The sequence below is a fragment of the Rosa chinensis genome, chromosome 2, assembly GCF_002994745.2.
Source record: "Rosa chinensis cultivar Old Blush chromosome 2, RchiOBHm-V2, whole genome shotgun sequence".
Taxonomy (NCBI): Eukaryota; Viridiplantae; Streptophyta; class Magnoliopsida; order Rosales; family Rosaceae; genus Rosa; species Rosa chinensis.
Genome location: NC_037089.1, coordinates 42,685,207 through 42,698,642, shown reverse-complemented (window position 1 = coordinate 42,698,642; position 13,436 = coordinate 42,685,207). Strand labels below are relative to the sequence as shown.

Sequence of the window (13,436 nt, the reverse complement as noted above, 5' to 3'; positions counted from 1 at the left end):
GAGTAGCTTCATATCTTTTGGCTGATTGACCCCGAGTGGTCCTATTTGGTAACACATATTGCTCAACACTAGACTCACTACTACCAGTACTAGTGGATGGACATACCTCAAATGAGTGATCTTCCGTACCAGGAAGCTGTGGGTCAGGGGTAGAAGTGATGGCAGGAGGGGCAGTTGTGTCTTCAACTTCATTTTCAGCCATAGAAACTGGTGCCTGGATGCTTGGAGCTACTGCAGGACAGAAAATAGGAAACTAATTTCAATCATGAGCAATGTTTTAGATGTTCAAAGGAGTTGGTATGCAAGATAACAAAATTAAGGAAGGAGAATGTAGCCTGGAATTTAATCCACAAACAAACTAAATAAGATTAAAAAAATGAGAGCCGATTACCTCAACTGTAAAGAAGACGACCAGGTTGAGATAGAATTCCCAAAGATAAATGATTGCACCTTTGAACAGTTCAGATTGCCATACCCAGAGCTTGACACCTAAATCACCAAAACCAAAAGAAAGAGAAGTATCATTTAATGATTCAGTGAGTAGTGATTTCATATTACAAACCAACAACCGAAGAGCCGTACAAAGCCATCAAAACTGAACTCCAAATATAGACAAAACTAAATCAATCATTGACAATAACAATTCAATAATGTCTACCATTGGTAGTGACTATTTTCCTGTTCAATCAACTTTGAAAATAAAACCATCATGATTTTCATTTTCATTCAAACCAAAGCTTAAACCTAAATCACTTTCATTCATATTTTAATTGATATAAAAATATACAAAATTCAACTACAACAAATTCACTTACGACCACAATTTTCAAGAGTTGAAAAAGAACCTAAATCAAACACATACCTATTGAAAGCTTGCTCTCAAACTCGATCAACATTCTAGCAGCAACCTTTTTCAAAACAAACCTCAAACTCTGCTTTAAAAGTAGACCAAACTCTTCCTACCCCAGCAATTTACAATCAAAATCTGAAATACTGCATCAAACCCACAATTCAAGATGCCAAATTGTATTTGAAATATCACACATAAACTCTGTGAATTAAACGTTTACAACTTGAATAAGATACCTGGAGAACTTTTCTTTAGCAAATGTTGTAACTCTTGTGTTGATATTGATTTCAAAAAGTTGAGCTCTCACTGAGGTTTCACTGTTGCTGATTCCTGAACACAATAGATTAGCTGTTTTGTTTATATATGAGAAAAATGGCAAACTATAAATTCTGATAACATGAGTGCAAGATTGTAATTGTAAAGAGCATACCTCCAAATACTGTTTTTGTTAAATATCAATTGCAGTGTGGTTATATTTGCATGTAGTGTAAAATATATTCTCATTCATAGATTTAGTAAAACATCTTTGTAAACTATATTTTTAGTGTATTTATTTGGTATATTATCGCTATTATTTATCAGAATTTTCAAACCATTTTTTGATGTAACTCTTGAAATTGCAACGTACAATTGTCCGTGAGTAAAAACAGGTTCAGGTAAATATATACCAACTTGATTGAGCGATTGACCTTGACTTTATTAATTGTCATAGCATAACATGGTCTAATTGGAAATTGGCGTCTTTTAAAAATGAATGGCCATTTGTTTTCAGTTGCTGTAAGAACAATTCTAGGTATAAAAAACTTTTGATTTATATTCATTCCTGTCAATATTTTTGCTTCTATTAATCGATCAAATAATGCTGTTATGATTAATCTTGTACCATTACACAATCCAGATCGCTGGTTTAAATTTCGTAACAACATAATAGGCATACCAACTTTTAAAGTTAATTTATGTGATGGTAATCCAGTAAACTCAAGTTTATTTAGAAACTCTGTAGGATATAAAAGATCAATGTTTTCATCGCTATTGTTGTCTTGAACAATAGTGTCTGAACTTAAATAAGTTGTTACATTACCTGGTAATAAATTTATAGCATAATCATTTATATCTCTTACTGTAGCATTTCGTGGCGTAATTATTGCACGTTCTCTTAAATAATCAAATTTATTGTAATCAACATGAAAATTTGAATAAGTTGCGAGAAAAATGGCCTCTATCGGATCCATATAAGTGCTAATAAGTATATCACTTGGAATTTCAACCCAAGATGTATCTGTGTCATTTTCATAGTCAATTGAATGTATTTTACCTTCTCCGATTGATAATAGCCAATCTGCAAAAGTTGAAATATTTTTTCTATCTTCATCACTCAGATTTTTTTTGATAATCTCATATTTTCTCTTAAATGAAATATTTTAAATGATTGCCAGAGATATGAGTAATTTAATGATGCTTCAATTATTTGTTCTTTAGTTCCTCCTGCAATAACTGGTAAAATTTGTCTAAAATCTCCACCTAATAAAATTGGTTTACCACCAAATGGTTTATCTTTTTGTATATTATTTGGATATGATAAAATATCACGTAAAGATTTATCCAATGATTCAAAACAATGTTTATGACACATTGGAGCCTCATCCCAAATAATTAATTCCGTCTTATCAATTAATTTTGCAAGATGAGTACCCTTTTTAATCGGACATATTGATAAATTATTTATCGTAAGAGGTATTTTAAATCTGGAATGAGCAGTTCTACCATTTGGAAGTAATATTGAAGCAATTCCAGATGAAGCAACAGCTAAAACAATTTTTCCTTCGGATCGGAATTTACTTATTATTGTATGCCATAAAAAAGTTTTACCAGTTCCACCATGACCATGAACAAAAAAGTATTACATGTTTTTTCTTCAATTCCTTGAATGACTTCATGGTAAACTATTTTTTGACATGTATTTAGTTGAGCAACTAAATTTGCATGTTGATGCTTTAATTCAGAACAATTATAATCTAATTCTTCTCTTAATAATCTATTGTTTAATTCCAACATTTTATTTGTATCAGGCATTGGCAATTGATGATCCTTTAATGAACTCGATGACATATTAAATAGTTGTTCTAGTTCAAACAATAATGTATTTTTTAATTCTGATTCAGATAAAGTTAGATTTCGATTTGAATTTCAGCTCTAGCTTTATACAAAATATCGTCACACATGTTTGACCAGAATGAGTCAAATAATATTTGAGGATTTGCAACGTCACAAAATAAAATAATTGTAACAAAAAGTTGACGCATTTCAGAAGCTGTTGCAACGTATGAAGAATTTGTTAATGCTTCAATCCATTCTTTATCATCTCCTAATAAACCTAAAGCTTGACATGCTTCTTGATAGGAAGGGTATATAATTCCATTGATAGTTTTTATTGAATTGAAATCATGGCAACCTTTTTGTATATTTAATAACATTCTCATAAATATAATTCGCCTGCTGTAGGAGGCACGTTTGTTATTCGTCCAATCATTTCATATCGTTTTCTTGGTGCCCAATATTTTTTGTCATCATGCCAAACAAACTTAGTTGGAAATTCTGTATAAGTTAATCCACGTGCTTCTGGATAAGTTTTATTTGCCTGAAACCATGCAGTCAACATAGTGTCTTCTGTACTTTTACGTCTTATCACCGATTCAAGAGATTCAGACTCATCAAAATAATATTTTGTTGCAAAGGTAGATGTATTTTTAAACGTTGTACAGCAGGATATCTAGAATGAATTAGATATTCAAACAATCTCCAAATAGATTCATGAGGAGTTAATCAACAAAAAGTAATCAGTTTGTGAGGATGTTAACTGCCCACGTCACTGGGGCCCCCTTGGTCTACATTTCGGTTGGTTCATTGAGGCCCACTCCTGTTTTTCATTGTTTGTTTGAGCTCATCATACCTAATAATGAAATTATTATAGCATTTTTGGGGCTTAGTCTTTAATTCATTATATTATTAGAAATATATGATCATTTAGTAAGTCTGTAGATTCAAATTTGAGAAACAATATTGAGATGCTTGTACAAATGCAGAATTCTAAGTTGAAGGTAATGTGTATTGTATCTCATGGCCAGAAAAGAAGATGGAGCAATTGACAGTCATAAAATCTCTCTAAATAAAGAAGGAACAAAGGCGTTTAAAAAAAAAAGGAAGAAGAAGAAGGAACAAAGGAAGAAAACGGAAAGTTCCAAAAACATCACTAAGGAAAAAGCTGCAATGAAGAGTCATATACATTATTACATTAAGCTTGATAAAGACTAATATGACATTAAGTGCAAATGTTGTTTGTTCGAGTCTAGTTGTAAATAGTGTAATAATTCAAAGAGAGTTGCCTAAAGTTTCAAGTAAACTAGGTAATAAAGAGAGTTGCCTAAAGTTTCAAGTAAACTAGGTAATAAAAAGGCCCGCACGATGTTGCGGGTCTTTTAGTTGCAATAATAATTGGTATATTGTAGCCAAAAAAAAAAAAGAATGAGAAAACAAAGAAGAATAGCAAAAACTTTTATGTATATTGATCAGTAATGTACAAAATGTCTGCTATCTTGGTTGATTGTTTCTCAGGGACTATTAGCATTACAAAAAACACAGAGAATGGTCCTGACTCCTGACAACCAGTGCTTATATGTACATAGCATGACATTGTTTTTCAAGGACAGTTAGCATTACAAAAACCCATAGATATTGGTCCTTATCACAAAACAAAAAGTTGCATTGCAAAGCAGAAGTGATTAGGTAAGGTATTTGGTGTCAGATTGAACCAATGTATTTGTGCTGGTCTGATCTAATGGTTCAAAGTTGTCACTGAAATGTATTTGTGCTGGTCTGATCTTTTATATATATCAAGTCTTCGCATGAGATTCCAAAGATTTCTTCTGCTTCTTTGCCCATTAAGACTGCATGTGCTTGACCAGTCTCATCTTCAATGAGAACAGTGACTGAAGCTGCATAAAGATATGAATCAAATTCAGAGATGTGGGGAAGTAATTGCAGGAACTAAGTAGAAATGATACTGACATGAAGCAAAACTGAAGAATAGGAATATTTCAAAGCTAAGAAAATCTGAATCTCAGGACCATTCTCGAAGCGATATAGGTTTTAGACCAAAGAACATTGAAAAGAACATTATAGTAAATGGTCAGCAGCATATAAAACAGAACTGAACCGTGGATTGTGCATTGACTATATTGCAGCCCACAAATTGAACCAATACATCACCAATGTTTTGCATAAATTTCCAGAAGATAGTAAATGTATTTTCCCCCAAAGCGAAATAGGCTTTAGACCAAACAACGTACCAAGGAACATTATAGTAAATGATTAGCAGCATAAAAACACAACTGAAACGTGGATTACAGATTAAGTATATTGAACGCTACAAATTGAACCAATACATCACTAAGGTTTTGCATAAATTATCAGATGATACCATGTCAAATTAGTTTGATTTTCGTGTTTTAGCCCAATTAATTGAATCCCCTTCATGGCTAATTAAATTACTGAAATACGTTTTTATAACCCATTCTTACAATGTGCAACCCATTCTTACAATGTGCCATGAAGAAATTCAGATCCTGAAAAAGTAAACAGAAAAGCACACGATTTTGATGCCTAATGGAAGATTTTGATCAGTAATAATGAGATTAGAACCAAATTGGCACTATTTCTTGAGACGGGTAAAGTTAAGAAATACCATTCTTCCAATACCAGCCACCAAATCATTTGCAGATGATTTTCTAAATTTCAAACAGTAATGGGTAATACAGAAAAAGCTTGATGGAATCTGAAAGTTACCTGGATTTTAAGATGCATGGAAAAAGGGATAGGTAATTGCTCTACCACACTCGACTCATGCAAAATAGGGCAGCAACTGTGCTTGAACAGGATCAGTCTAGCAGTGTTCACAGCAAAACTGAAAACAACCAAAAAAAGATCAGCGTACTAGCAAATTTCCATCCAGAAAATACCAACTAACCAGTATAGTGTTTGAGTGTTCATATTTCATAGACCGGAAAGTCTACATTGTTGAATCCAATCGCACCCAGTTAGTGAAATTAAAATCTCAAGTTAATCTATAGACAATGGAAACGGATTTCATCAAACTCATTCATATCACACACAAACCCAATTCAGAACAGGATATATCGTTAAAGTTCATTATAGTACAATTACTTCAGACATGAAATCAACATTATAGATTAGATTACATGTTTTTTTATTGTATTTTGAGGCAAACAATATCCTACCAACGAACAACCAAATTCGGAATCAACCATCATCGCTTCAAATTTGCAATTATTTAAAGTCCATGCAATCAAAATTCTAGATTAACCTAAAGACTAAAACTACTATGCTTTCAACAAATGAAAAAATTCAGTATCATCCACCAATTTTTCAAGTTTGAACTGATTTGAAATCCAAATCACGACCTCTCTATGAAACGAATATAATCTTAAAAGTTCCAGCTAAGAACATCAAAATTCAAATATGAACAAAATCATTACCAGTATTATCCCTAATCGACTTAAAATACAAAATCAATAGTGGAAAAGAGCAAGAACTCAATTGAGAAGAGCCAAACTAGATGGAACATTAGTCGTAGGTATGCAGGAAATTAAACAAAGATCCACTCTGTAATGACCAATAGTGTGATCATACAATCAATCATCCCAAAAAGCATGCAGACACAGGAAACCCAAAAACTCAAAGGATTCAATGATCCCCAAAAGCATGCAAACACAGGAAACCCAAAACAGCTCTTCCAATTATGGGAAACAAATGAAATTGAATTACTAACCTTATCAATCAGCAAAGAATTTCAAGCTCCTTTATTTTTTATCTCGAGGACAGAGATTTGGGGAGAATTAACTTGGTTGGTCCGGTAAGATACGATTAATGGTTTTGAAAAAGATTTTGGGATGATACAATTCTGGGAGAGCAAAGAAGGGTGTGCAGATGATGATAGTCTGGAAGACTCGAGTAGACAACGTCGGTGTCGTCCTTATCACAGAATAAGGACGAAAACGTAATTTCCACCAACCAGCTCGGCTGGAGCCGATACCAAAACTGCTTCGTAACAGTAACCGGAAAGACAAATGAAGGAAAAAGTTGAAGAGAAAGTAAAGTTTCATAAAAGTTTATTATGAATACCCCAAATCTAAAGAAGTGAGGTTTCATCATAATAAATTTTAGAAGCGTTTTACAACATTACAAGTTTTTTCATAGGTGAGGAACAATACAACAAATCTGGGCATCAGTGACCATTGTATTGGTCACTGAAACTAGTGATCAGCCAGTGAATCTAATCACTAAACTGGTTAGTGACCAAATTTTGGGGGTCACTATAGGTATGGGCAAACCTAGCATGTGCCAAGCGTCAGCTGCAGCCCCTACGACAAAACTATTTCTACTCTATTATATACAAATGTTCTATATAATGTTATGCATTTTTGGTCCAATTCTTAAACTTTCGCCCCCATAGGAACAAATAGATAATTACAGCATATAGTTTTGTACACAACATATTAAATATTTCTTCTCGAAGTTTTGCAATTTTCAGTAGTGATGTAATTGGCTAGCTGCTATAGCTAGTAAAAAGAAAGATAAACAAACAAAACAAGGCACAATGTTGAAATAACAAACATTCTCACACTAATTGCAAACAAAAACTTGGTTAAACATTATAAGAGGCAGATTTAGTTTTGTCAACTCACATTGTGTGTTTTTAATCTAAACGATCAATATTTCTCTTATCATAAATCTATTTAGAACTTCAGACGCTTCTGATCATTCAATAAGAGCCTTGGGTACATTTAGACTGCTATTCTGGTGATGGTGTAGGAGTTCCCACGGAGTGACCCGGAAAATGAGACTGTTGCAAATCTGATATCATAACAGAAGTATCAGCTGATCTTATAGCAAATCTATCTCATTCACGTTCTGGTGATGGGGTTGGAGTTCCTATACAAGAGGAATTCTCCAAAGCAAAGGGACTGGGAAATCTAGTTTGTTCCAGCCTTTTATAAATTTCCAATTCCGCACCTGACAAAAACCGATCAAGCCTCTCTTTCAAGACAGGAGAAAGTGCATCACAAGATGTTAACACATCAAAAGAGCGAATCACTCCTTTCTTGACAAGTACACGAAGAGATGAAGACACGCCTCTAATAATTATATCTTTATGTTCCACATCATAACTGTCCACAAGAAGGAACAAAAACTCAAGAAGTGTGTGAGTCACATCAATGTATCTGGGTATAGAGTACACTATCAGTAGCATTGCAGGCTCAATATTCATTATAGTATCTACTCTTTCATCAAAGAATAGCCAATCATAAAGTAGAGCTAGTTTCACATTGGCTTGGACATAATTCTTTGTGCAATATTTCAATAGCCAACCTACAACAGCCCATCTTGGAATGATATCTGATTGTATGATTTCATTTGGTGGGTGGTGCGCACAACATATAAAACGGACAATGTCAACTATCAAAGTCTCTCTGTTTGGTGCACATAGAAACTTCTTAGCAAACCATGCCTGGTAACGCTTTTGACTCCCTAACTTCACGCAATTAAGTAAAAACCGCAACTGTGTCTCCATTTCTGGTGAAATCCCAAGTAAAATATATTCACTTGAAGTCCTTGTGTTATAGAGCTGCGAAATAACAGAAAAACCAGGAGTCTTAAACTTGCCTTGATTCAATACCAAATCTTTCCACGTAGCTCTAAAGTTTGGTATATGAACCACGTCTTGTAGAAGCCGAACAAGATCCCTCCCAATCTTTAAACAGACAGAAAACTGCTCCCTTAACACTTTAATGTAGAAATCAATTTCCAATTGCTTTAACGCTTCCAACTTTGCATTACTTAGCAATCTATAGTGATCAGCTACTAGCCGAAGATATGTATACAATCCACTGGTCAAAATCATTGGTTCTACTTCCAAGAGAGAATCCCATTTGGTCAAAAAAATGCTCACGATCTCAAAACACAACCACAAATTTCCATCACTAAAATCCCCACCAACAATTTGCCTCAGAAAACAAACCAACAAACCATGGATGCCTACAGCCTGAACATCAATCATCTCCTTAGTAACCCAAATCAACTGGCACTTCACTGGGTCAACAAGTTTCGTGTACAATTCATTCACAACCTTAGCAATCAAACTAGCAAACAAGCCATACCCATCAGTGACAATGGCATGTAAATGCTTAATATGTGTTTTGGCAAAATGGGTTTCGCATAGAACTCCATACAAAATAGCCTTGTTGAGCAACAAGTATTCCTGTGGGGTTGGGATTGTTATTGCCAATGGGGGTCTTAGTTTTGGTTCAAGGAGCTCAAAGGCCTCCTTCAGAGAGCAGCCCACGGGGTTTTCAACTTCATAGGAAGCAATCCGAATCAGGTTCAAAGCCATTTAAGGTTCATAGGATACAGGCACAGCTAGAATGAAATTTGATTGTGAAGTTTGAAGCTCACAGAGAGTGAGACTGGGAGGGTACATAATTTTAAGATATCATATTTTAATGAAGACATAGAAATAGGTCAGAGAAGCACCTTTCAGTGGAGTCTCTGAGTATTTTCAAAAACCACAATTTGGGCACTGGCTAGAAGTTTCTAGGGCCGAACATTGCTGGTAATACTCAATTTAACCACCTGCAAGGATACAATGCAAAAAAAGTAGCAAAAGTATACATTAAGTCTCTGCCATGGACTACAACATGATTAGTCAGGTAATGAAAGAGGAGCCATAATTACAACAGAGCATGGTGTCATTTAGCATACCAGTATATAAGCGGAATGTGGATCCAAGATAAATTACTGATAACAGAAGCAGTTTACCCTATCAAACAAGTGGCAGATAACAAGCAAACATAACATATAATCCCTAAGAAGATCATTACCTTCCTTCAATCTTAAGTTTAGGCATTTACCATTATCCTTCAACAGTGTAATGCCAAACAACCTCATCTTATGTAATCTTAGTATAATAACAGACACAAAATGAAAATATATGATATGGGCAGGAATCCTACTTAACTAACCTATGGGCAATACAAAGTATCACCGAAAGACATTTAGCCAAATCAGCAATTTTTTAAAAAGAATGGACACTGAACTAGTTTGTCATTTTGTTTGAGAATTGACAGAAACGAGGCAACGCAGAAATGAAATATTTAGTGACGGGTCTGAGAAATTTAAATTTCTGAAGTAAACAACAGGAAGTCAAGTAAGAAAGGTCCAGATAGATTTCTCGTTCATAAACTTGAGGAAGTTTGTTTTGCTCTAGTTCCATGCTTTATATAAGGGTGCTGATACTATTGCATCTTGTATGTGGAGCTATGTAATTGTAATCCCTAAATGGCTGCCCTCTATCCTTGAGGGTGATGTATTAATGTATTTCCTTAATTTTGTTTACTATTGTGACAGGAGAAAGATGAAACAGGACTTCTCTGAAAATAATTGCATAAAACTAAAAATTTCAAAATTAGTTAAAGGGAATTGCTCCTTACTCAAGCTAACCTACACCCAGGGTCTTTTCTCCTATGAATTGAATACAAAGAGACTCAGTTTCAGACACTAGCTAGAGATCAATTACAACCTACTAGGAAGCTGAACCAGGAGACCTCAGAGACCAAGAAAAAAAATAAAGCACGTATAATCGATCATACTCAATCTAGCAAGGCCAAGCCTTCATAACAAAACCAATATCATGTTCCTGAATTTAGTGGACTCTGAGTATTGCCACAAGAGGTTTTATTCCAGTAGAGAATTAGGAGGACGTATGAGAATCCACACTTAAGAGCAAATAACTACCATTGCTGAAGGCACATGAGGTCAACCACTGAAACAGCCAAGAACTACACTTCTTCTACTCTATCAGATGCTTAATTTGCCTCAAAATGAAGCTGATGATAATGAGATTGGTTCTACAACTACTACTCAAATAGGATTTGGCTTGACAAAAGCCATTCAATCTGCATATTGGTCCAAGAGGAGTAGGAAAGGCAGTAATGTCTCATCCTCTGCCTCTCAAACTGTTCGTGGATTAGATTTGAGGTTGGATTTGGAAGAACTCAGATGAGTGAAGTTGCTGATGACATTATCATGTTGCCCAAACCCAATATCCAAAAGGACCTGTGGAGGTGTGTGGCGGTGTGAAGAGAAGGGTACTAACAATAACCTCATTAACAAAACCAGGCACTAGAAAAGATGGTCTACTGCTGATGAATATGGCGATGGTAACAGACTTTTCAGCTGAAACAGAAAATCACCAACTCATAAATGGCAATAAGACTTTTCAAATAGTTCACAGAATGGTCCGAACTGAAGAAGCTCAATCAAGACAGAAAACAGGTCATAATTTATGACCATTGACCTTTATGAGCTTCCAATCTATGGCTGTACAGAATTTGCAGGAGGAACTGGTTATGCAGCTGACTTCTTTTTCCGTTTTTTTTTTTTTTAGTTTCCTCTCTAAGCAAAAGCAAGGGAATCACATTATAATATTGAACATCTAGCCGGGGCGCTCAGAGATATACATTTCTGAAATGGTCGTGACTCGTTTATGTTGATACTGCACATGACTGAAGTTCCCTAAAGAAGGTTAAAAACCAGGATCCTCTTCTTGCTAAACATGTATATAACTATGATCTATTGCTATATATACAACATATACATGTATATCATATACATAATTCACATAACTATAAAGTTTCAACTAGTAATTCACTCTAATGAAAGAGAGTACCTAATCTTTTCATTGAAGCTAAAACTGAGTTTGACTCTAATTACTTCACACTCAATAGCCTCAACTTAAACATCTTGCAAATACAGTTTCACTGAAAATTGAGCATCACCGAAATGAAAGCAGCATATATATGCTCAAAAGGAGTATTATTAGACCCTTTCGAAACCTGCATCTCTAAAATTTCAAGGGGAAAGCTGAGACATGGTTTGAAACGCGAAACCCCCAAATTGAAACCAAAAAAGCAAGCAAATAGGTTTTGCCGAATTCGAAGCTTAGAGACAAACAAAGGAGAGATGGATTGTTTACCTGTGAGCGTGAACAATGGAAGCTTTGATAGATGGAGATTCAACTGGGAACCCTAGTTTTTCAAATTTATTGGGGCAGTTCCAGTGTGAGCTGGTGTGTGTGTGTGTATATATATATATATGTATATCCACTTTCTCATCTCCCGCGCGGTGCTGCTATTAGCAACACAGGTGCATCTCAGTTTTTTTTTTTTCTCCGAAACCTGATAATTTCATACTTTTTTTTTGTCGAGGGGAACCCAAAGGCTTCCTAGGCTCAAGATAAACCCATTTCGAGGCATGTAAAATGCTTTAACTGTGCATTGCGGCACAATGCCTGGCCACTTTCACAGCTTTGAGGTTCGAACCTAAGTTCGGGAGCACACCCAACTAGGCAAGAATCACTAGGTCAGTTGCAGTGGTTAGGTTAATTTCATACTTTTAGCCGTGCTTATTACTCAATTGTCTTTTGATTTAAATTTAAATATAAAAAAATAATGAAAACATTCGAAATGAATTTATTTGACTCATTGTTTTCCACCATTGAATTTAAATTCAATGATAACTATACACAACAACTGAGTACAAATTAATTAACCACCCCTTAAAACAATCGTGTTGTTTACTCCCTTTAATGATGTTCAAAACAAAAAATCCCTTCTTTTATTGGAAATTATTCGGTGGCATGAGACTCAACCCGTGAGGTTAAACCGTTAAACACGTACGACCGGTTAAAGCTACAGATTAAACCCAGCTGTTTGCCAGGCCATATTGTTTCAAGATTTTAAAAAAGAAAATAAATAAATAAATAAATAAAACAGAAAGTCCATTTTTTTTTTTTTAAAGAAACAGAAAGTCAATTTACACACGCGTAAATATTTGATTATGTATACAATGTTGAAAGACTCCACACATTTCTGAATCCGAGATGTAAATTGCGCTAGTCGATTGGCCATAAATAATTTGTGATAAACAGGTATTGTAAAACTAGCCAGAACAGTTCTTTTCACAGGTTACACTGCCAGAACAGTTCTTTTCACAGCTTGCAGGTCGGAAAAGGCATTGTAGTTGGTAGTGGCAATGGCTGTAAGCGTGCTCTTGTTCTTTTCTTGCAGTTTATTCTTTTGGAAATTTGAAAATGACAATGAATTTAAACGGTCATTTTCAAGAATGTATCACCTCCAAATTCCACATATTTTTCCACATAGAAGTTTAAGGCACTACCAGGATCAAAATCATTCGTTTTTTCGATGACAGATCAAAATCATTCCTGATACAGCACAGCAATAACATAATTGTCATTACGTGGAAGCACTTGGCAACTGGACAAGTCCCACTGGAAAATAAGATAAAGTTCTAAACTTTTTAAGACAGAACTGCCAATTAACCGGATAAATAAAGGAATGCATACCAGACTGGATTACAAAGCTCATTTGTCTTTACACATGAAAATCCAGTTTTCTGGAAGAATCACCAGTTGATGAACTAGATGGTGTGAAAC

The 13,436-nt window shown here is 34.8% G+C and overlaps 1 protein-coding gene and 1 long non-coding RNA gene across 2 annotated transcripts; both read right to left on the bottom strand.

Moving 5' to 3' along the window:
* Window positions 1-4,391: 4,391 nt before the first annotated feature.
* Window positions 4,392-6,882, bottom strand: LOC112185015. The gene is made up of 3 exons (XR_002930116.2): window positions 6,696-6,882; window positions 5,693-5,810; window positions 4,392-4,842 (listed from the first exon to the last, which is right to left on the bottom strand). It is a non-coding gene; the product is annotated as an uncharacterized LOC112185015 (long non-coding RNA).
* A 944-nt stretch (window positions 6,883-7,826) lies between these two features.
* On the bottom strand, window positions 7,827-9,338 carry LOC112190382 (integrator complex subunit 3-like). Its single transcript, XM_024329819.2, has one exon. It carries the CDS (start codon window positions 9,315-9,317, stop codon window positions 7,827-7,829), a length of 1,491 nt encoding a protein of 496 aa, XP_024185587.1. The 5' UTR covers window positions 9,318-9,338.
* Window positions 9,339-13,436: the final 4,098 nt, after the last annotated feature.